General features: G+C 51.6%; 10 protein-coding genes across 10 annotated transcripts; 8 read left to right on the top strand and 2 right to left on the bottom strand.

The window, feature by feature from the left end:
* Window positions 1-485: 485 nt before the first annotated feature.
* Window positions 486-3,474, top strand: CHS3_1 (Chitin synthase, class 3; the record flags this gene model as incomplete). Its single annotated transcript, XM_062906336.1, has 4 exons — window positions 486-557; window positions 629-1,708; window positions 1,825-3,252; window positions 3,337-3,474. 4 exons carry the CDS (start codon window positions 486-488, stop codon window positions 3,472-3,474), a joined length of 2,718 nt encoding a protein of 905 aa, XP_062763277.1.
* A 2,445-nt stretch (window positions 3,475-5,919) lies between these two features.
* QC763_607490 (uncharacterized protein) lies at window positions 5,920-7,182 on the top strand (the record flags this gene model as incomplete). The annotated part of the gene is made up of 2 exons (XM_062914586.1): window positions 5,920-6,302; window positions 6,369-7,182. 2 exons carry the CDS (start codon window positions 5,920-5,922, stop codon window positions 7,180-7,182), a joined length of 1,197 nt encoding a protein of 398 aa, XP_062763276.1.
* Window positions 7,183-7,622: 440 nt separating this feature from the next.
* On the top strand, window positions 7,623-8,096 carry QC763_607480 (uncharacterized protein; the record flags this gene model as incomplete). Its single annotated transcript, XM_062914585.1, has 2 exons — window positions 7,623-7,853; window positions 7,953-8,096. The coding sequence occupies 2 exons, from the start codon at window positions 7,623-7,625 to the stop codon at window positions 8,094-8,096; spliced, it is 375 nt and encodes a 124-aa protein (XP_062763275.1).
* Window positions 8,097-9,780: 1,684 nt separating this feature from the next.
* Window positions 9,781-10,935, bottom strand: QC763_607475 (uncharacterized protein; the record flags this gene model as incomplete). Its single annotated transcript, XM_062914584.1, has 2 exons — window positions 10,339-10,935; window positions 9,781-10,250 (listed from the first exon to the last, which is right to left on the bottom strand). Exons 1-2 carry the CDS (start codon window positions 10,637-10,639, stop codon window positions 9,781-9,783), a joined length of 771 nt encoding a protein of 256 aa, XP_062763274.1. The 5' UTR covers window positions 10,640-10,935.
* Window positions 10,936-11,267: 332 nt separating this feature from the next.
* QC763_0097220 (uncharacterized protein) lies at window positions 11,268-12,835 on the top strand. Its single transcript, XM_062906335.1, has 3 exons — window positions 11,268-11,562; window positions 11,621-12,022; window positions 12,081-12,835. Exons 1-3 carry the CDS (start codon window positions 11,320-11,322, stop codon window positions 12,213-12,215), a joined length of 780 nt encoding a protein of 259 aa, XP_062763273.1. The 5' UTR covers window positions 11,268-11,319; the 3' UTR covers window positions 12,216-12,835.
* Window positions 12,836-14,312: 1,477 nt separating this feature from the next.
* On the top strand, window positions 14,313-15,572 carry QC763_607445 (uncharacterized protein; the record flags this gene model as incomplete). The annotated part of the gene is made up of 2 exons (XM_062914583.1): window positions 14,313-14,503; window positions 14,597-15,572. 2 exons carry the CDS (start codon window positions 14,313-14,315, stop codon window positions 15,570-15,572), a joined length of 1,167 nt encoding a protein of 388 aa, XP_062763272.1.
* Window positions 15,573-17,586: 2,014 nt separating this feature from the next.
* QC763_0097200 (uncharacterized protein) lies at window positions 17,587-17,994 on the top strand (the record flags this gene model as incomplete). The annotated part of the gene is made up of 2 exons (XM_062906334.1): window positions 17,587-17,675; window positions 17,730-17,994. 2 exons carry the CDS (start codon window positions 17,587-17,589, stop codon window positions 17,992-17,994), a joined length of 354 nt encoding a protein of 117 aa, XP_062763271.1.
* On the bottom strand, window positions 17,726-18,983 carry QC763_0097190 (uncharacterized protein). The gene is made up of 2 exons (XM_062906333.1): window positions 18,606-18,983; window positions 17,726-18,552 (listed from the first exon to the last, which is right to left on the bottom strand). Exons 1-2 carry the CDS (start codon window positions 18,725-18,727, stop codon window positions 18,234-18,236), a joined length of 441 nt encoding a protein of 146 aa, XP_062763270.1. The 5' UTR covers window positions 18,728-18,983; the 3' UTR covers window positions 17,726-18,233.
* Window positions 18,984-19,509: 526 nt separating this feature from the next.
* Window positions 19,510-21,213, top strand: QC763_0097180 (uncharacterized protein; the record flags this gene model as incomplete). The annotated part of the gene is made up of 3 exons (XM_062906332.1): window positions 19,510-19,563; window positions 19,650-20,216; window positions 20,359-21,213. 3 exons carry the CDS (start codon window positions 19,510-19,512, stop codon window positions 21,211-21,213), a joined length of 1,476 nt encoding a protein of 491 aa, XP_062763269.1.
* A 617-nt stretch (window positions 21,214-21,830) lies between these two features.
* On the top strand, window positions 21,831-22,703 carry QC763_0097170 (uncharacterized protein; the record flags this gene model as incomplete). Its single annotated transcript, XM_062906331.1, has 1 exon — window positions 21,831-22,703. Exon 1 carries the CDS (start codon window positions 21,858-21,860, stop codon window positions 22,701-22,703), a length of 846 nt encoding a protein of 281 aa, XP_062763268.1. The 5' UTR covers window positions 21,831-21,857.
* Between the last annotated feature and the right edge of the window lie 10 nt (window positions 22,704-22,713).

Here is a 22,713-nt window from a genome sequence, read left to right as displayed (position 1 = left end):
TCCAATGGTGGCGTTGCCAGAGGCCTGCTTAAACACCATGCTCGATCCACTGGTTGTTCTGGTTGATACATACATACCCTAAACATGGCACCCACCCGTAGGCCCCACACAAGGCCGCGCCACCGCGGTATTCTCGGTGACCGGACTCCGGCCGTGATGATTTTGTAAAGGAAACCTTGTCCATTCCCAGGATAGACTCACGCCTCAACATGCTGAGGTCGCCTCAGCTCTCCTCTTATCGTGCAGGACTCCTCATCTACTGTGACGTGGACGAGAATAGACAGGCCGCCGTGAGCAACCCCTTTTGGCAGAGGCCACCAAGACGCGAAAGGCACGATTTGGCGCGACTTCACCTTCCCCTCTCCATTTATCCCCAATAAAACAGTAGTTTGGAACCTCATCACCTTTCCAGGCTCCTCGCCCATGCTTAGCCCGACGACAGTGGTCTTCTGTTTGCAAGCTCCGAACCGGCATTGGCCGGCATCATGGCTTTCCAGGGCCACGCACAAGAGTACGCCCGCGGGTACCAATTGCAAGAGTTTCCCTCCGAATCTACCGTCAGTACTCCCGAGATAGTGGACGGCTTTTGTTCTAAGACCGCCTACAGTATCAGTTTTCCCCTCCCCAGGCCGACAATGATCCCACCCGGCCCGTCGGAGGTCCATATGACTATGACCGCTTAGGAGACACGCACATTCCCGTCTCTCCTGTTTCGGCACACAGTGCCGCAGACCACCCATCCCCTCAGGGCCATGACTTTCGCGCACCTCCAATAGACTTTAGTCTTCCGTCAGCCCACACTTTTCACAACCATCCACCCTATCCACTCGCGACCGAGCCGGGATCACAAGGGTTTATACCCAACTATCACGAGGAAAGTTGGGTTGCACGACAGCAACAAGCCAGGCCAAACGACGACCACGGCGGCCTGGCAAGATCAAAAACCCGAAAGGTGAAGTTGGTACAAGGTACCGTTCTCAGCCTTGAGTACCCTGTTCCGAGTGCCATCAAGAACGCGGCCGACGCATGCTACACAACTGGTGCCGAAGGTCAGCTAGAAGAGTTTACCAAGTTACGGTACACGGCGGCTACCTGCGACCCAAACGACTTCACCATCCGGAACGGATACAGCCTGCGCCCTCGCATGTATAACCGACACACGGAGCTCATGATCGCAATCACGTATTACAACGAGGATAAGGTTCTCCTTGCACGCACCCTCCATGGAGTGATGGAGAACATCCGTGATATTGTAAAGATCCGCAAGTCAGGGTTCTGGAGCCATGGGGGCCCGGCTTGGCAAAAAATCGTCGTTTGTCTCATCTTTGACGGCATCGACAAGGCTGACAAGGACGTTTTCGATGTACTCGCTACCGTTGGCATCTACCAGGATGGTGTCGTTAAGAAAGATGTCAATGGCAAGGAAACGGTGGCTCATATCTTCGAGTACACCAGCCAGATTTCTGTTACCCCCGACCAGCAACTTGTCCGCCCAACTCGGAATGGCGACAACTCCGACAGCCTGGCACCTGTTCAGCTGATGTTCTGCTTGAAACAGAAGAACAGCAAAAAAATAAACTCCCACCGCTGGCTTTTCAATGCGTTTGGTCGTCTGTTGAACTCAGAAGTTGTGATACTGATCGATGCTGGCACCAAACCTGGACCTCGTTCCTTGTTAGCTCTGTGGGAAGCCTTCTACAACGACAAGGTACGTATCGCCGCTCACCAAGCACCATTCCCACCCCCGATGGCTCGCTACGGTGTCCATATCTCTTGAGTCTGCTCCGAGAACGCAGCACACAAGCACCCGCTAACTTTAATCAGGACCTCGGTGGTGCATGTGGAGAGATCCATGCAATGCTTGGGAACCGTGGCAAGAAACTCATGAACCCTCTCGTCGCGATCCAAAACTTCGAGTACAAAATCTCCAACATCCTCGACAAACCGCTCGAGAGCGCGTTCGGGTACGTCAGTGTTCTACCTGGGGCGTTTTCAGCTTACAGATTCCGTGCCATCATGGGCCGACCGCTCGAGCGCTACTTCCACGGAGACCATACACTCTCCAAGGTATTAGGGAAGAAGGGTATTGAGGGCATGAATATCTTCAAGAAGAACATGTTTCTCGCTGAAGATCGCATCCTGTGCTTTGAGTTGGTGGCCAAAGCCGGGCAGAAATGGCACCTCTGTTACGTGAAGGCGGCCAAAGGAGAAACAGACGTCCCCGAAGGCGTAGCAGAGTTTCTCAGCCAAAGGCGAAGGTGGCTGAACGGCAGTTTTGCAGCCTCTCTCTACTCGCTGATGCATTTTGGTCGCGTCTATAGCAGTGGCCACAATGCCGTCCGGATTTTCTTCCTGCATATCCAACTGCTGTACACCTTCGTCAATGTTCTCTTCAGCTGGTTCTCCCTGGCTTCATACTGGCTGACGACAGTTGTTATCATGGATCTCGTGGGCACCCCCGAGCCTCTTCGGGACTATAACGGGTGGCCTTTCGGCGACGTGGCAAGCCCGATTGTCAACGTCTTGTTCAGGTACATGTACCTACTCTTAATTCTACTTCAGTTTCTCCTCGCCCTCGGCAATCGCCCCAAGGCTTCGGAGCGCAGCTATTTGGCATCTTTTGTCGTCTTCGGTCTGGTACAAAGCTACGTCCTAATCTTGACGACCTACCTAGTCTACCTCGCCCTGAGGGAGCCTCTCGACGACCAAATATCCTTTGCGTCCGGTAGCGCCATCGTCAATAGTTTCTTTGGGGGCAGCGACGGTGTCGCGGGTGTTATCCTCATCGCCCTCATCACCATCTACGGCCTGAATTTCCTGGCATCATTCCTCTACCTGGACCCCTGGCACATGTTCCATTCCTTTCCGCAATACCTCATCCTCATGTCAACATACGTGAACATCCTGATGGTCTACGCCTTCAACAACTGGCACGATGTATCCTGGGGCACCAAGGGCTCCGACTCGGCAGACACCTTACCCTCAGCGCACATCGTCAAGGGAGACAGCCAAGAAGAGGCAATGGTTGAGGAGGTCGAGAAGGAACAAGCCGACATCGATACCATGTTCGAGGCCACCGTCCGGCGGGCGCTGTCCCCGATGCGGGAGGCGGCCGACGGGCCGGCCGAGATGAAGAATGTGGAGGATTCGTACAAGTCGTTCCGGACCGGTTTGGTGGTGTCCTGGCTTATCTCCAACGTCATCTTGGTCGTCATCGTCACGAGTGACGACTTTGCTCCGCTCGGGGTCCAAGTAAGTTGGTTGACCTAGGGAGTGTTGACCAACCTCCTGATCCCCATCGCGAGACTGCGAGTGCATTTGCTAACCCCTGCACAGGAAGCTTCCACAAGCCGGACTCCATTCTACTTCAAAGTGCTTCTCTACGTGACCGCCGCGCTTTCCATCATTCGTTTCATCGGATTCTTGTGGTTCTTGGGTCGGACTGGCATTATGTGCTGCTTCCGGAAGAAATAGCGTTACATTGGGAATGTGGCAGCGGGGGGGGGAACAATGGTTGGCGGATTAGCGAAGATGCCTATATAATCTGTCTTGTTTTGTCGGTAACGGTACTGTAGCCTTGCGTGAGGGTAACAAGCTGTTTTACAATGGCGGCCACCTTCACCACAGTAAGCCTTTAACTCCGTTGGTATCGCTACAACCGGGCTTCTCGACCCTGAGAAGGCACGGTCTACCATCTTCACAAGAGGATCAAATTGAACTTCCCACCAGAGTTCTGGAAAAACTTTCCAAATTCTGGCTCACGCAACGCACACTGTGAGAACTTGACCGACATAACAGTAGTCAGCCTCCCCCAGGACCCGTGACGCCTGCAGTGTATACTGCCGATCGTGCCAGATTCGCGAGACACGACGGCCCAGATCTTCGAGGGGTACATCTGCATTATGCTGATCTGCAATTGACATTGGCTAAGCACATCAGTATACCGAACCCAAGGGCGCCGTATGTACCATGACTTCCGGCCGTTCCACCACAGCATCCGGCCGGTGAACAAAGCTGACGGAGTTTACGAATGCAACGGAGGTATCTTCGAGAGCCAAGCCGTCATCAGCGTATGGCAAGGACTTCGAGCAGCATTTCAATGACAACAATGTCTATCTGCACGGTAGGAAATCGAAGCCGAACATCAGGGCAGACCTGTAGCTGCAGGGTTCCGGTTCGCAGTGTAGCTCGAGTGCATTTCGAGAAGGAAAGCCTTTCTTGTATCGTTAGCACGTTACAGTCTCGGAATCGGCCATGTGTTTGTGGAGGATGTGTTTTCTTAACCGGAGTTAGTTATGATGTTTACAATGTATATATCACAGCAATCATCACCCTAAGTTGTCGCTGGTTAGTTTGGAGAGTCTGAAGGCCTTATTCGAGTCAGGATTGAATGGAATTCACCCACATCTCAGGTCGAGGGGGCAGTCACCGTTCCCGGCAGAATGCCACATGAGTAGCTGTGGTTCGCTCTTGTGCAGGCTAGTCACGTCGCTCGGGAGAGCCGTCATCTCGCCGGCCTTGATAGCCTACAATCAGGAACTATTCGACTTTCTGATCAAGAACCTTACCCGGAAGGCTATCACCATAGAAAGCTGGAAGCACGCAACGGCTGGTGCTTTGGCAAACACTTGCTCACTCTCTGCGGATATCTGTCGAGGCCTCGGCAGACTTGCTGCACGTCTGGGCTTTGCTCCCGCGGATGTGAGGGCTGGGGACCTATGCATGGAAAATCGTGGAACCATTTCGCAACGCCAGGCACTGTTGTCTTTGAGCGACGGATATTTTGGGGGTGCTATTCCGACCACTGCTGGAGTCATCCCTCTCTCCGCAATCTCATTGGCTGTTGAAACTGGGCAACGATCAGATGGTAAAGGCAATTCTCAGCAACATGCCTCCAACCTTCAGCAAAAATATGCAAATTTTGAAGTCCTGGACCATATGTTTGGACCCGATTACGACCACGCATGCCTGAATCTAGGGAATAAAGATGATCTGAAGTTCCAAGATGAACATCGCAAGACATCATACTCCAAAGCTCTTGTTGTTCAGTCAGTCGGGAAGTTCAAGCCAAAACCTCCCCACACTTTGCTCTTTGACATACTGGGCAATGCCGTTTTGCGATTTTTGAGCTGGCCGAGTCTTGCGCCTGTTCGACAGCACCGATGGCAATACCTGCTCGGCATTCTTACGAGCTGATTCTGTTGGGCGCCGATGTCAACAAGTCGGTGAAAGACCACCCCTGCTTTGCAGTTCTACTGAGAAACTTCATTGATCAAAAGCCCGAGTGCCTTGACCTATTGGGAATAAAGCTTCCAACAGTAGTGCAAGATATGTACGGCCCTGATTATGCACCAGTATTTGACCGGAGGCTGAAGACCCTAGCCATTTCATTACGGGAAGCCTTGACAGTTCTGCCGGCGGAGACAGGGTCTACAACTCAAGGTTGGAAAGTGTTTTTCAATCGCGGGGGAGTTATTAGTCCCGCTGCATTTATCGAGTCACTGTCAAAGCCAGAGGAGGAAGCCGAGGTTTGCAATGAAATTTCTCCTTGGGTTCATTTGTATGGATGGACTCTAGCGCAATTCCTACAAGCCCAGAACTTGTTAAGGCCGATGATGATGTACGGATAGAGGCAAGATGAGCAGTGGATCTTGAACACACGTTTTTCGTTATGGGCAAAATTGAAGAGTGCTCCGGCTTGGATTGTTTTGTCAAGAATCCTTCGAAATTGAGCTTTGCCAAGAGGTAGCCAGGGTGGCCTGCAGGAACGACTTTTGGTGCTGTGCCGCACATTCACACTCCGATTTTCTCATCAATTTCTTATTGTTTTAAACTTGTCTTCCCTCATCACTTTGCTTCCTACATTCCGCTCTTTGACCACTTTTTATTTTCGACCAAACTAATCAATCAGCACCCAACATGGCCAACAACAACCACAACCCCTCCAAAACACCCCCGCTTTTGCTCATCCTTCCCTTGTTGGCCCTGGGCATCTGCGGCACAATGGTCAATGGCTTCCAAACGGGATATTTCTCCATTCTGACCGCTACCTCTGGCAACTTGGACGGTGTACCTTACGTGCCTGGTGGACCGGAATCCTTTGACCCGCGTTATACTGGCAACAAAGCGCTAGACACACGCATGGGTATCCTTATCGGCTTCTTCGGCGGATTGGTCAACGGAGAAAGAAACTGGGATGTTGACCTCGCTTATGTCTGGACAATGGGGATGTTTTTCTCTGGATGGGCGCTGGTGAGTGTTGAGGCGCATCGGAGGGCGAATAGAGGGAGGGTTGTAAGCTGGTGAGTCAACCATTTTCCAAGTTTCTTCATGACACAGAAAATGATACTGACGGGGCAAATGAATAGGACAAACACCTTTGGGAATATCATCCAGAGTTTCACCTATGCTTTGACTGTTCCGTCATATCTGATTTTGCATTTATTCACCACGTCCCCAGCGACGGATGATATTTCTGTTCCAGAAGGGGAAGTTCGACACTTGCCGTTGAGTATGACATTGGCATATATTGTCCCAGCCGTGATCATGTCATTGCCTACGCCATCGATCATCCCAGGAAAATCACACTACGACACCACGGCTCTGTGGCAGGTTTTCCCTGTTTTGCAATTTCTTATTCACCGCGGCATGAACTTTGTTTGCTTCCCTCGCAAGTACAACACGACAACGACACAGTATGGGGTAGGGAAGTCACTCGCCAACCACTACCGCTTCGTCATCTTCACTTCGGTTGTGGTCCATCTCCCTATCCTTTTGGTGTGTCTGACACCATCCTCAATGCCGTTCGGACCGGCTTGGCTGAAGGACATGATCACCCAGACGACCTTCAGCAATGTGTTTGTCCCATATGGTGTTTGGAACCCGCCTGCGGTGGATCTGGCCAAGGTGGCTGCGCTGGGAGGGGAGAATAAGGCTGATTTGAGCTGGTTGCCGGGGTTGACGAAGCATTTTTTGCATTATGATATTGGGTGTCCTAGTTTGGCGATGGTGGTTTGGGCTGGGTACAACTACATGGCTTCTGTGGGTAAGGGTAGTTGTGTTGGGATCGGGAAAATGGTGGGATGGTTGCTGGCTGGGGGACCGGTGGCGTTGGCGACGGTTTTGATGTGGGAGAGGGATGAGAGGGTGTCGAGGGGAAGGGAGGGAAAGAAGGCTCAATAGGTAGGTAGGGTAGCGCAGATGGTGAGTTGAACCTTTGGGGGAATAGGGGCGGCGCTGAGCAGTGCTGAGCTGCAGGGGGGTGGGGTCACAGCGCTGGCTTTTGCTGTGGCGGGGATATCTTGGTACGTGTTTAGTACCTACCACCTTATATCGACAGAAGTCCGACAAACTCCCCATCTGATTTTCCTTTCTGTTGTGTTGTAAAGATTAAGAGTTTCGTTTCAACCTCTTCCATTCCTGCCAGTACATGATACGTCTGAGGCTTCAATGGGCCATTTTCTACCAACAACACAGGGGCACAATGCGGGGTGACAGACTTGCGTTTGCACTGGACAACGAACCGGCCAAGATATCAGCACAGCTCGAACAGCACGCTGAACTTCATGATAGCCCGTTGATTACATCCATCGAAAACTCTAACCATTCCATGTTCAGTAATCATGCGTATAACCTCGGTTCGCACGCGGCGATGGCTTTTACTTAGCGCCCTCCACTTCAAGCATCAAGACCTGGATAGAGTACGGCAAACGGGGCGATGGATCGTTGCGGAGGCAGAGCGAAATCATGTCTCGCGGGTGGTGATATGCGGTGACCTCTTGATCAGCCGGACGATGCAGCCCACACATGTGTTTTCTGCCTGTTACCGTTTCATCAGCCATCTCAGCGACGTCGTGCCACGAGTACAAGTCTCTTGACTGCATCGGGTTTGGGGGGTTGATCTCGTGCATTGGGTATGTCTCTGGGCGGGAGGATGAAGCTGGCGAGGCAAGGCCGAATTTGAATCTTTGGCCCTGCGGTGGACGGTGACGTTGAAGGGTATTATCAACGGCCCGGGTGATAGGTTCGAGGAGATGTGTCGGTTCTATGAGAGGCATCACATCAGGCCGGTGGTGGATCGTTCGTTTGGGTTTTGAGGAGGCGGTTGAGGCGATGAAGTATCTGGCGAGTGGGTCACACTTTGGGAAGGTGGTTGTGAAGGTTGAGTAGGTAAATACCAAGTTAGGACGCTTTAATAGATGGCTTCCTATGTAGTCTCTACTCCCTCGAATCCACGTAAATCCCTACTCTCCCACTCTTCCCACAATCCTCGGCTCCCCTCCTTTGGAGACCACAGCTTCCTGAAACATCTCAACAAAGCGTTTTCAGCTCCCTCACCCACTCCGGCAGTAACTCCATCCCAATAATCCGAATCTAGATGCAGCTTCCGATCGTCCAGTATCCTTATCTCTTTGATCCCCAACTTCTCCTTCTTCCAATCAGAAAAGTACTTCTCGACCACCCAGTGGCGCTGCAGACCCGCAATGTAATGTTCCATCCCAAACTGCATGGAACCCAACCCCAGAGCCCTTCCTGTTCCGAGCCCAGTAGACACAATTCCATCCGCGTGTCTAGAAGTAGTGATCAGCCCCCCACTCGGCACAACCATGGTTTCCAGTGACGCAGATGACACTGCCAAAGAGATCTGCTTAGCGAGTTTGCTATCAAGCGCGCAGTTCACCATGAAATCCATGATATCTCCGTTCGTCAGTCCCCTCTAGGCCATTCCAAGCGCATCGTGAGGGGCTCGTTCCTCAAAAGGGCGAATGGCTTCCCCTTCCGAGCACCCACGTGCACTACAACACTGGAATTCTGGGACTTTTGCAAGTGGGATTAACTGCGGCGGAACAATCATGTCCACCCGCCTCGATGACGCATCCAGGTGGAGCGAAAGATGCCGAAGCTTGGGGTCAGTGAGTCCTGGTAACAAGCTGATGAAGTTGGCCAATGGCTGCCAATTCTTGTCCCACCGGTCAGCACTCTGCCAGGCATGAGGCGGTATGCCATGCCGGGCGGGCGGCGCCGGTGGGTTGTTCAACGTCAGCCAGTAATAAGGAAACCTATAGAATCTGTCTTGCTTGACTTCATCAAAGGGGCCTCGCCCAAAATATACCCTTTGTGATCCATTGGCGGTGAGGTTCTCGCTCTCGACGGTTGAGCCAAGGACAACGAGAATTCGGACGTGACGGAAGCCGTCATTCTGGCGGAGGAACCGGGAGCAACCTTCGACCAATTCCTCAAGACCATCAGTTGTGGCATTGAAGGTCAAACGGTTCAGCAGGCACGTATTGGCAACCGCCCGAAAATGCCGGTTCGCCAAGGAGAGCGATACCAGACTATCACGATGATCCTCCAACAGTTCGCAAATACGTGTCTGCAACTCCAGGGGGAGCTTTTTCAGGGCCATGCTGAAAGGTAAAGAGTTCGTGACTGTCGAATCGGAGAGATGTTTTTCGGGATGTAGCCGTGCCGGTGCAGGAAACATCAAATGGCGAGCAGTGAAATAGTGCCTGTCAGCGAAAAGAAGTGTTGGGATCAGGGAGTTCAACGAGAAAACTTAGCTTTGTGCGTGAACCTTAACCTAAAACAGTAGTAACCCACCTTGGCCAAACTTTACCAGATAGCTCCAGGGACCGCCTTCGATGGTTCATAACTTTCCAATTCTTTTGCACACCTTTAAAGTTGCTGAACGATGCGGTTATGAGACTTGATTGTTGAGCTCTCTACCTAGACATACAATGAGGAGGGAGATAGTTACTTTCCAGCAAACGTTACCGCTAATCAGAGTTCATCCCACATGCGACGCCACGAGCTCCTGGAAAAGACCCGACGCCATCCTTTCCTGGTTGTGGTCTTCATTGCAGAGTGCCACTTCCTGACCACTGCCGTGCTCTTTTTGTGTCGTTTGTGCTTCTTGTATATATATGACGAAAAGGCAACCACTGCCGAGATTCCCGTCAGGATGCCCCACGTGGCAATGACATCCGTCATGGCTATTACACCTGCACCTGTTGTCGCAGCCACTGCCGTCCCCTTGGCCGCGCCCATTGCGCCTATTGTGATACCAGGCCCTCCCCCCATCAGTGTTGCCGGTACGAGGCCATCCGGATTGTATTCCTGCCACCGTCTTGGGATTGTGTCTTCACGCAGATCGTCGACAATGCACCGCATAAGCAAATGGGCGAATTCTTGGCAGTTCGATTCGAAGTTTTCATAGGTTCCGTCGAAGATTTGTTTCCATATGTCGTCCGCTATGAAGGTGAGGGAAATTGGTCAGCAGCCTGAACATGCACAAGTCATGGCAAAAGGCTATAGGTAGGTAGGTGGATCTGTACTTACCGCATTCCTTGATGTCGTCATCCTTCCATTTGGCATTGCATTTCCCGTAATTCCCATATTGGTAGGCAAGCTTTTGTTGTTGGGCATGCTGAATCCATTCTGCCTTGGTAAGGACGCGTATGTCGTGAGATTTCCCCGTTGGGTGGTGGTCGTGGATGCGGGCAACCTCGTAGCATGTTTCGCCAACGCAGACTGCCCAGTGGTTGATGGAGGCAAAGGCCCATTTGTTGAGCACGGGGACTTTGGCAAGGCTAGTAATGGGCCGCCTGTAAAGATAGACATCTCGCTGTTCCTCTGTCATGGTGATGTAGGGCGGATATCGCTAGTTCAATGGTTTGCAACTGTGTCGATGGGTAGTGGTGGTGATGGTATGGTGGATTGACTGTCAGAAAACCCCCGAGATTGTGGATTGATTTTATGCTCTTCGCAGAGACAAGGCTGCGCTGCTTTGGGACTTTTTCAGGATATGAGACGACATCATGCCCATATCTTGAAACCGAACAGGCCAATCCTAGTAAGTGCCCAGACGTGTGGCCCGATCTGATGACTGGATATGATTCATAGGTAGTACAGCTACGCCTCCACCAGATAATGTTGATCGCGGATGTAATTCCTTCCTAGGACTTGGCAGAATTCAGGATCGCAATCACAACGTGCAGGTGAGGGCGAGGCGCAAGTGGTGGCGATGCCCTTTGGCTCCTTATACGTCGAGACAGCCTTGCTGTTACACAGTGTACGCGCGTACTTTACGGCGTGTAGATCTCCGCCACCGGCCCCCAAGCGGCTCAAGGTCATTCTATCTCGGAGTCAAGATACATGTAGCTAAATCCGAAACGTATCAGGGAGTGGTAACATACAAGCCCGAAATCGATAATAGTATACTAAAGCCTTGCCAGGTATCAAAAAGGCACCAGCACAGCACAATTTTTCATCATTGGCCTTTTAAAGCTACTTTTTACACTAGACTCTAGTTGTATCAACATGGATAGATCACCTAACACCCGGGACTCAGGTCCACCAGATAACTGTAACGCAGTCCCCAGAAGCATCTTCTTCCGGATCTTTGCCTTCAGCTATTCCGGAGTTTTGCGCTATGACACCGTCCAGCCAATGCATTGCATCCAGCGCAACCAAAACCTTCGCGAGGACAAGGATGGAGTCATCGCAGCACTGGTTCGTTTCCGTAAGACTAAATCAGAGGAGTTGAGATTTGTACAAGGAGCAGTCAGTGCCTCACACCCAAAAGCCATGGAATCGTACGGCGCTGACATGGTCTCCCTAGGCAGCGCTCTCCGGAGCAGCAGTCATAGGCGTCTTCTCCTGGCCCTCGACAGAAAGAACAATCTGGGTGGCCAAGATGCTCTGGAACTGGAGTTTATTCCTCTCCTTCTTTGCACTGATCAGCTCGGCGCACCAACGGCTTCTTCGTCATCTTCCCGAGAACTCGAGTGACAAGCTCAGCGCTGCCGACCTGGCGATATGCCTCTGTTTATTCCTGCAACCTCCTGCCCCGCCAGGGCCAGGGGATAGGATGTTCCATCGGGGGATCAGTCGCAAGATGGTCTGGTTTTGGCAGTGCCCGACTATGCTCATGAGCTATTCTTGGGTTTTATTCTTGGTTGGGTACGCGATACATTTGTTGACGCCGGTTTTTGATGCTTCCCTGGCGGAGTTTACAACAATCGTGAGTTGAGATTTTGATTCCAGGGGGTAATGTATGACGAAGTCCTGACTGAAGATAGCCTGCGATCGTCACTGCGTGTGGGTGCGCGATTGTTGTCGGCAATTTCTTTTTCTGTACAGAATTGTGCCAGATCCGTATCTCAAAAGCCAGCGATGGGACCGGTGAGATTGCCCCGAGGAGGTTGCCGGTATGAATAGAAGCGGCATGAGTTTCAGGTACCTGGTTGAGGGACCGAAGAAGCAGGTATGCTGAGGTCTGGCCCCTGGAACTTTGGCACGCTTCTTCGATTTGAGTTGACATCCTCAACCGGTATCCAGAGCGCACCTCCATTGATGGCTGCCATCTCACACTCGTAGTGGTTGAGTCCTTGAGAATCTCCCTTTCTATATATATCCGGTGCTCGATGAATAAACGCCAATTTCGCCCAGTATGTGTGCCATCATATCTGCGCAGGAGGAAAAGTCGAATTGTTAGCTCCGTCGAAGGCCCAAGGGGAGGATCTGGGTAGATATAATTTGGACTTACTGAAACATGATGGATCCCCGGGCAGTTTTTCCAGCCATTGCTGCGTCTGGACCGTGGACTTGGAACTCATGTCTCACCTCCCCTGTGGGAAACAGTGTGGGGTAGTAATTGTACGTCATTTCATACACCAAGAAGATGTAGCCGCAAATCGTTGCCTGGGCGCCTGGAATCCTTGTTAGAATTGCGTTCGTAACTTCTTCAATTCTGTACTTGAACTGCAAGTCGTTTCGAGTTGGCTTCGTATCGGGATTCCAGCGCAGGCTTATTGGGGTGTAAATGAAGACCCGGGTTTGGTCGTCAGGCCTGTTGAAGAGGTTGGGGTCGAGAACCTCGACGTCGGGGCCGACTGGACCACCGCCAGTGATGGGCCAGAGAATTTTGTGTCTGACGCAGAGAGTTAGCGGCGTTCGATGCCCACACCTGGAGTGTCGTTGAGCGGCCGGCGATATGAGAAATAGGGGAGCAAAGAGGTGGTAAATGGAACGAAGAAAAATACTTGCCGAAACTCTTCAATGAAGAAGGGCGTGTTTTGGAATAGAATCTCCCAGTCCTCTTCCCCCCAGTCCGCCTCCCAAAAATGAGCCATCCAAACAACTCTGTTGCCGATGATGGTAATAACGGTGCAGCCGTGAACGTCATTGGTACCTATTTGGAACGATCCGATTCCTTTTCCGATCCTCGACTGGTTTGCCACCATTCTCTCGTCCAGATGTGTGTCGTTTATCAGTCGGTGCACACGACTGGCTGGGAACCGTTGATCGGCGTAGCTGCGGTCGTAATTAACGTTGTGTGAAGGTATCTATCCAACTGTTGCTCGGACCACGAGGGCCAATTCTGGTAATTTCAGAAGAGGCAGCTTTCGTGAGAAAAGCTCTGAGTGCTGTAATAGCGAGGAACTTGAAGGCTGAACGACATGTCGTTACCAACAGTCAAGTCGGTGTCCAGCTGCATATTGTACATGTCGTTACGGGGCTAACGTATTTGAAGGGATAAAAATTTCCACGACATGCGGCTTTCGAGCAGAGTGGACGACAGTTAGGGCGGATAGTCAAGAAGACGCCGGTCAAGTCGCATTCATTCTGGCGGCCTTAAAGTATGTACACGGTGAGATCCGGCACATTCTGATACAAGGCTTCACGGAATCCCGGACTATTCAGATTTCGGCGGTGAGATCGCTGGCACTGATTAAGAACTATGGAATTACTACGGCACAGATCTCGCGAGAGTGATTTACGACGCAGACTGGGCGTGGCAACCCTTTGGCTGATTTGATCTCTAAGCTATCAGGACTCGGTGATTTGGTTTACCAATGCCCAATGCAGTTTGGACCTTGCTTGCTACGAGCCCTTCACGAAAAGAGTCACACGGTTCGTCTCCATTTACACACTTTCAGGCTACGGATGCTGGACAGGAACCCTAGAATACTGGATTCTCACGAGTACGCTCTGATTACCTCGCCATGCCTTCACTAAGTTAGCTCAACGATACAGTTGAAGTGAATTCTTTGGGGAATCCCAATGCGTTGAGAGAGGCACGCAGCCGCCAGTACGAAGTGCTTTGTCTAATGCTGAGGAATGTCACATTCACCCACATCATCAGAGAGATTCGCCTTCGCGCCCCCCTTATTCGCTCCTGTCCCGGTGCCCTAGACTGGAATTCTGACTCGAACTCTCCTTTGCCACAGCCACTATACAACGGAAAGCCAACGACAAAGCTACTGGTCATCGACCACCTTGAGCTAGACTACTGCTTCATTCCTGACGTCATGAGTATGAAGCTACCTCTACACCTCGGCGCTCTGAAGAGTTTGACCCTGACACGCGACACTACACTGGCTGAATTCAGCTGTGTGAAGAGCAAGGGGCTATTCTCCTATTTAACGACACTTGCTGTCGGCGGGCTTATTGTGCGCGAGTTTTTAGAAGGTCTAGGAGACTTCCCGACACTGTTCCCTAAGTTGGAGAATTTGACCATTGCGGGATGCTTGTTTCGTCCTGCTTCCCTAACAAACCTTTAAACTGGGACCTGCCCTCTCAACACTGTCAACAGCCTCCGCTTTGTCGAATGGGATGAGGACTACGTTGAGCCTGGCCTGGAGGGCGAGGAAGGTCTATATGTCCTCGGGGGATCTATTGAAATCATAGAGGAACTAGCCGCGCTCCGGGCTATCTTTCCATCCGTCCAGAAGCTGTCTATCCCAGTCAGGCGCTCCAAAGGCGACAGGCACGAGGTCCCATTGTACAAGGCCATCGGGACTGAGTTCCCTAATCTCGAACGACTGTCCCTCACGCTCGACGCAGGACTCCAAGTGTTTGATGGCGACAATGAAGTATACCATAGCGTAGTCTTTATTGAACCACGCAAGAAGCAGAAGGAGCAGTCAAATGTGCAATCAACAGAGGGCGCGATTTTGAGGCACGACTTTAATCTACTGGAGTTGCTTCCGACCATGCAAACGATGAATCAGCATCGCTGGGAATGGTCTGAAGATTCGGTGGTCTTGGAGCAGGGAGACCCAGGCTTCACCTTCAACCAAAACATTCTGGACGTGATGGTCAACTCAGCGATTGATGGAAAGTTGGCAAGGCAGTTCTTTGATGTCGTGGCGGCTTCCTCTCCAAAGCTGCAAAGAATGATAGTGCGCACTAGGGGTTGCAATTTGAGTGTGCGTACTGTCCGTAAGGTCAAAGAGCAGCGCCATTTCAGTGATGATTCTTGGCCCTACCGGGAGGATCCGGTAGGCCGGGAAGACGATGAGATGGCGTCATTGATGCACGCACTTCAGAAGCAGTGGGTTGTTGACAGGTGTCTTGGTGGTGGTGGACGCAGCGGTGATGGTCCTGGCGTTGTGAAGGTGAAGGAGATCAGGGGGGAGATGTCAACACGGCAAAGAATCTTGCAGGAATATTTGGAGAACGAACCGCTGAAGGTCGAGGAGAAGGGTGGATTGCCGTTGCATTTTAGGTACCTCTGGCCGCGGGTAGACGAGGGGAGTAAGTCGTGGTGGAAAGATTGGCAGAGTTAGGCTTGACCAGGGTCATGACCTCATCAGCGGGAATACCGGGGAGCGGCCGTCGTTCAATTTCCGATCTTTCCTCTGGAAGGTCGTCGTCTTGTAACTGTGAAATATCGCTGTAGATCGTAATGAAAGTCAGATGTACGAAACCATATACTTTTGCAAACAGCCAGTTGCGCTTACCTCGCATACGATGATAAAAACATTCCCCAACATGATGGTTCCCTGGCGTAGCCATCAGATGTACAGTTTATGTCGGTGTTTTGATATGCCTGAAACGTTGCCTGATCAAGCCAATCGGGCAGGCTCCTGGCGTTTCTAGCAGTTCTGTATTTTGTAGAGCTGCTTATAACGCGCTTGTCTGTTGTCGTACGATGGATGTCCCATCTGCCATAGGTGGAAACTAGCAAGAGGGCTTCAAACACATCTCCGATACCTACGCTCTCTCCGTACCAACCTCGCCTCCTTCGCCAAGGAAATATAATCCTTGATGGGTGGCACTGGTGATCTTCATTAGATACGGGAGGGCGACTGTTCAATTGACAGTCAAACATCCACCACAGTTGAATCTGAGCACTAAACAAGAAGTTGTGCAAGGGGGACTTTGACTTCCATCTAATATTGCTCAATGGCCGTTGACTCCCGATGTTTAGCAAGTCGATAATTAGCCAAAAAGCCTTTGTCAAACCTTCAGCAAATGTCCTGTGTTGAGTATCAGGTGCTCGCAAGGCTGGAGCTCCCATCCAAAGATTTAATAGGAAATCAACAATCGTGCTGCGGCTCGTTGTATTATCGTATTTGACCGCCCTAAAAATAGTGCTGGAAAGCTGATATGCAACCGGCGAAATTGTGTTGTTATCTCTGAGCGGATTATTTATACTGTGGAGAAGGCGGTCATAGTATCGAGGGTTGACGAGGTAGGATGGAGTTGGAGAGTTTCTATCCTCCTTGTTGACAAGGCCGGCAATTACACCCCATTGCTCACCATACAGCTGTTGCACCTGGCTTTCATTGAGTTCATCAGACTCGCTCTGACTGGTGACACCTAAGATCAAGAAAGTCCAGCAGTCATGTAACCGTTCGAAGTGAATGGAGGAAAGTCCCTTGACAATCACAGTATTCCAGTGCTCAATTCAATCCAATCTTGGCCCCGGATTGAATTGAATTGCGTTGATGGGTGCCTTGAGCCCAAGAGCTCAAGAGCTCAGGGGCTTGGCAAGGGAGGGTGCGCACGAGCCACACATCTGGGTGTCGAAGACGGGGTTTGTCGAGAGTTTGTTTAGGTGGCTACCATTCAACGATCCCCATCTGATAACACTAGGAGTTGCTGATAATGTTGTCAATCGATATACAATATCCGATCGACAAAGGCCGCATGGGCGGCCGCGAATTCGGCCGCGTCGTCGGATTTGTTGCGGGCCGCGGCAAATCAGGTTCCTTCGCGGCTTTACACGACTCTGAGTGCGAGATATCAAGTCCGAGATCGTCTGGCATTGGACAATTCCAAATATAGGTTGTGAAACATCATCATGGCCGCCAGAGGCATCCTCTCATACCTGTTACAGGCCTCAGGTCTAGCTACCGCTGGCACCAGACAGGTTAGCCGAGCAGGCAAGCCTGGACCTATACGGCCGACGGAACAGATGATGCAAGTTCGAGGCTGTTTTGATGCATTCATTGCTGATTCTTAACTGCACAATGCGCTGCAGTCACAGGGTTCGCAGGTCATGACCTGAGGAAACCGAGAAACACTTAGCCTCCCAGAAGCTGTCCAGAGACCTGGGAGAGCCATGGCTATAGCCAGATACTACGGCTTGTAATCGGTCAACCGTTCCGAATGAAGATAACACAGATCTGAACATGGGACTGTACTATCGTCAGGAAGACATAAAATGATTCGTTCCTCTTCGTAAAGTCGGAAGATCAGAACAACAACAACAGCAACACAATCACAACACAACACAGCAAACTCACAACACATCAACAACCCACTTTTACCAACTCTTCTAATCAACCATCCAAAATGCGTGCCGCCACCACCATCCTCCTCATTGCCGGCTGCGCCAGCACTGCTTTGGGCGCTGCCACCAAGATGTTTAGTGATGAGAACTGGTAAGTTCCTAACCCCCATCACCAAGTGAAACCCCCCTAACAAATCTCTCACAGCGGTACCGAAGTCGACAAGAAGGTCTTCAACGGTTTCTCCACCGGTGATGCCCCCATCCCCTCCGACATCAAGTCCATCAGGACCGACTCCTTCTCCGATGTCTGGTTCGCCTACCAGGACAGCGAGGGTCCCAACTGCAAGGGTGATCTCATCACCCGCGTCAAGAACGACGAGTGCATCAAGACCGCTGATCTCGGCATCGGCTGCACCCGTCTCTGCAGTGGTGGGTTGGGAGGTGGTGATTGCGCTACCACGCAGGCTTAAGTGGTGCTGTTGGTGCTTTAGCTAGGAGTTGGGGCTTTGCATTGGACGGTGTTGGGGAACAGCATGACGTTGGGTAATGCTTTTGACTTGGTGTAGCTATGAGGCTTAATGCTGCTAGAATTGGAATAGACATAACCACAGTGCGGTTTAGAAAACCTCTGATGCGTTCCGAGAAATGAGTGAACACGAACATCTTGCAAGCCTATGCCCCGCGTTGAACGTCCATCATCCCTGCACTACTACCATATCCTCTCCAGCGGAAAGTCCTTGGGTCCAACATAGGCCGTGTAATCCCCAGTCGGAGTAACGCCTTTCATGACCTGGATCTGCTCGTTGGGAATGAAATGCGCGCCCCTGGTGTAGCTAAGAAGAGATACTTGAACGCTGACGATGACGGTCATGCCGGTCTCGTTTCGGACGACGTCGAAAGTACGCGATGAGGGAGGGCAGGTGCCGCCTTGAATCTCGGGGAGGATTCCCGGGCCGCCCACACCGGAGGCGGTGCAGTCATAGCCTAGGGTGTCCATGGTTCCAGGCATGAAGGCATTTAGAGAGTAGCTGTCTCGTGTTAATATTAACGTGTTGAATAGGGAGGGGGGCGGAATGCTTACAAGCACTTGGCGCTGTGAGGGACGCAGCTGGCGGTGAAGTTGCGGGCTTCGAAAACAACATCGCGCGTGGTGATGACGGCCGCGGAGGCAGCACTGGCCAGTGCAAGAAGTGAGAGCTTCATTTTGGCAATTACCGGGCTGGAGTGCCGTGAATTGAATATGGGGTTTGAAAGTTGTTCAGTCCAAGTGAAAGTGAAACTACTAGTTAGAGAAATAAAGCAGGAAGAACCGCAGCATTTAACTACCGCTGCAAATACCTAGGTGCAAAGCGATAACGATGATGATCGGTGGACTGGGCACTCGTATTCACCTCTAGTGTGGAGCAAGTCGACAATGCGTCCCCAGTCAGTTGCCCGATTTGTGCTTAACCGACGTTCCATTGACCCTACCAAGCTTTGCGCGTTGTAGCCACACGTCATATCTAGCGGGCTAGCTAAGCCATGAACTCCGTTGACGGTTGTAATATGTAGTATCGACACATTGGCACCGATCCTAGTAGGTTCCATATTGCTGCGTCATATGAGCATCCATAGACCTGGTCCAGCATCAGGTCTCGATCACGACCCAAATAACCCCATCACCGGCCGCTCACCAAAAATCGGGCCGGGCTTCATTTGCGCACTAGTCGGAATGCTTGATAAGGGTCTTGAAAGATTTCGCTTCTGGAGGCTGCTAGATGGGTTTGGGAGCGCACGCGCTATTCGCGAAGTGGGAATAGCTTCATTAGGGGTTGTCGCTATGACCACGCGCTACCCGGTAGTTCCACAACGGCCGCGGGGTTGCCGAGGCCACCACAGGGCTCAGCCCGTGACGCGATTTGCATTGATCTTAAGCCCCAAGTATCTTTTGGCCGCCGATTTTATTTCTGATTTCCATTTTCGACCAGCGTGTAAGTGAAAATAACATGAACAGCAAAGAGGGTGGGGAGCGTCTTGCTATTGCGACACCCCCTGAGCGAGTCCGGAATGGCAAAATATTTTCCTCGACATAACATTACACATCGTGCTTGGCAACCACGATTTGGCCTATCGACGCGATTACTAGACCACAGCCCTTGATGCCATCAACATCACACGCCTGGCGCCGTACCTATCGGCACATAGTGCCATCACCCGCCAGAAATGGGACGGTCGACACGTGTTATTGTTGCCGTTTCGCGAGGAGCAGAGCGAACTGACAAAGGCTGTCGCTGCCCTCAGCCCTAAGGATGCGAAAGAAACAGTTGCCTTTGCCCATCTGGCAGTCAACAAAGCCATCACTCAGCGGTATGTGGTCAATGCCGACCAGCAAGACGCCCGTGCGACGAATTCGATCACCTACCGCGGCCTTACTGGCCCTGATCAGTTTGCCTCTCTGGCTCGAACATTTACGGGCCACTTTCACAGCCACCAGACCATTACCCAGCAGAAATCCAGTAGCGGTGACAAGACAGATCTTCGGGGGAGCATTACATATCTCGGCTCGCCCTTGCAGCTGAACTGGGCCGACCTTTACGATCAAGAGCGAGGCGTTGTTCTGCTTGATCCGGAGACGCTCGAGCACAAACTTCTCACCAACCCGCATGCCGTAGGCTATACAGCAGTTGCCCTTGAGGAGATTCTCAACGACCAGGTGGATGACGTTCCGTAAAGAACAGGCATGTCATGATCCTCGGCAAGCTCACCCCTTTCAAGTACGCCACCGCTCGAGACAAGCTTCTCTCGCTAGGGGTGCTGTCCCAGCGAGCGATGTTACTGCACAACCTTTAGAACAGCCCACTCAGGATGAGGCTCATGAAGCTTCAACCACCGGGAGAGTTTCAGAGTCTATCCCTCAAACTGAGCCTGAGTCCAGGGAGATTGCTCTTGACCTCATAGCCGAAGTTCACGAGTATGTCAAGTCTGTGGATTTAGGGGAACCGCTTCTCATGCGGCAAGACGATTTGGTCCAGGTTGGCCAACAAATGATTCAAACCTCTTATGAGATGGCTGACCAGTATGGCGAGGCCAAGCTTGATTATCAAGAGTTCCTAGCAAAGTCGTGTCAAGCCATCTCCTCAAATATTACGCCCCCCAACCCAGCAGGACGATCTGCCAACGTCTTTGTTGCGGAACCTCGCAGCCTCACGATTACAAACTTTCTTGGCGTAAAGGACACAATTCATATCGACTTCCAACAAGATCTCACACCGGGATTGACCTTTCTGATCGGCGATAATGGTTCAGGGAAGAGTACAATAATGGAAGCTATGGTTTGGTGTCAATTTGGTCGATGTATTCGTGGCGGGCTCGGGGTCAACGATGTCGTCAATGATAACGTCGGTAAGGACTGCTGTGTCAAGCTGGAGTTTAACAACGGATATGCCATCACTCGGTATCGCAAACACAAAGTCCAGGGCAACCGTGTTGTCGTCTCCTCACATGGAAACCCCCTTCCGCAGTTTGAGCACCCAGATATGCGCACGACACAATCAGCAATTAACGAACTGCTCGGAACTGACTACGAAACATACATCAGAACTGTTGTGCTGAGCGAAGAGAGCGCAGCGAGCTTCTTTGTCCTCCACGCCAACGCAGCGGCGGAACGTGATAGAGACGGCACTTGGGCTGTCTACTTTGGATCAGTGTGAGGAGGTGCTGAAACTGCTGCTGCGAGATATCGGTACCGACATCAAGGAGGCCAAGAAAGGACTCGAAGGTGTGGCTCGGGCGGTGGAGTACACCGAAAGACGGCTTCAAGACCTCACTCGCACGCATACACGACTTGAAGCGGAAGCAAGAAAGGAAGTTTCAGCTTTGGAGAGGACCGTACAAGACCATGCAGCCAAGGAACGACTTTTGAAGGAACACCAAACCCGATACAGATATGAAACCTCACAAAGTATTGCAGATTCCAGCCGCCAAATCTTGGGGTCAGAAAAAGGATCTGGCCCTGGAACTCAATGTGGGCTTTCATGCTCATATGTTGGGATTGCAGACCCATATTCGCATGGAGGAGGAGGCTTTGCAGCAGCTAAACGAGTCTTATGCCAGGATGAAGGACGAGGTCCAGGTGCAACATGAAAGGGTCTTGAAATACAAGCAAAGCCAGGAAGCAAAAGATGCTCATGAATACGTATATCCCCGTCGAATGGAATGGCTCGCCTTGTGGTTGGAAATGCTTGATGAGAAACTGAAAGCCCTCGCTGCGGCCCAGCCCAGTGGCCTACCCAAGTCTTTTCATGGAATGAGGACTTCTGTTGTCTCTTGGCTATCCGCAGCTATCGTTACAGTCATGAACCTACTCCGAAGACCAACTAATCACAATATCGCTCGAAGAGGTTCACTCAATCAAGACGCGCAGAGTGCACCAATCCACGACGCTGAGAAAACAACTACACAGAACCATGATCAAGAGGCAGCTCTCAAAAGTCTTCTTCAAGCTATCAATGAGAAAAGGTTGCGGTTACGCAGTCTGAAGCATGAGAAAAATATCGCTGCCAACCATGCCAGGAACATGGGTGAACTGCTGACGGGTGTCGTTCAAGCCCAGGAGGCGTGCGATGCCTTGAGACAACAGCTGACGATACACCACCGTGATGCTTCTACCTACAAGCGTCTGGCCGAAGCAGAGGCCTCATCTTTAGATTCCTTACGCTCGGAGCATGAGGCCCTGACAAACAAGCTCCAGGAGCTTGCCACCAAGCGCGAGCTATTTGCCTTTTGGTCTGCCGCCTTGACCAAGCGTACAGCCCGGCTCTCATCGTCCCCCTCCTCATCAAAACCCACAGCGAAAATCAGGGCCAATTTTCGGGAGCATATCCTCATCGCGCTGCTCTCGGAGCTCAACACTCTGCTCGCGCAGGTCCTTACCGTGCTGTACGATGACACACGCCACGCGCACCGGGCAACAGGTATGCTCGGCTCGTTATTTGGCTCTGCTGAGTCGGCCGACAGCGCATCCTCTCCGGGGTCCATTCTTGACCCTCCCATCCATCCTCTCTCGCCTACGCCAAGCGCTCCAGTGGCGAGCGTAAACGCGTCGATCTGGCACTCTTCTTTGCATTGTTGCAGTTGGCCAGGGCTAGAAGTGCGCATCGGGCACACTATCTGCTTGTTGATGAAGTCTTTGATAACCTAGACAAGGCAGG

Source organism: Podospora pseudopauciseta, chromosome 6 (genome assembly GCF_035222475.1).
Source record: "Podospora pseudopauciseta strain CBS 411.78 chromosome 6, whole genome shotgun sequence".
Taxonomy (NCBI): Eukaryota; Fungi; Ascomycota; class Sordariomycetes; order Sordariales; family Podosporaceae; genus Podospora; species Podospora pseudopauciseta.
The sequence above is the reverse complement of the archived record's forward strand: the minus strand, read 5'-3'. Positions and strand labels throughout refer to the sequence as shown.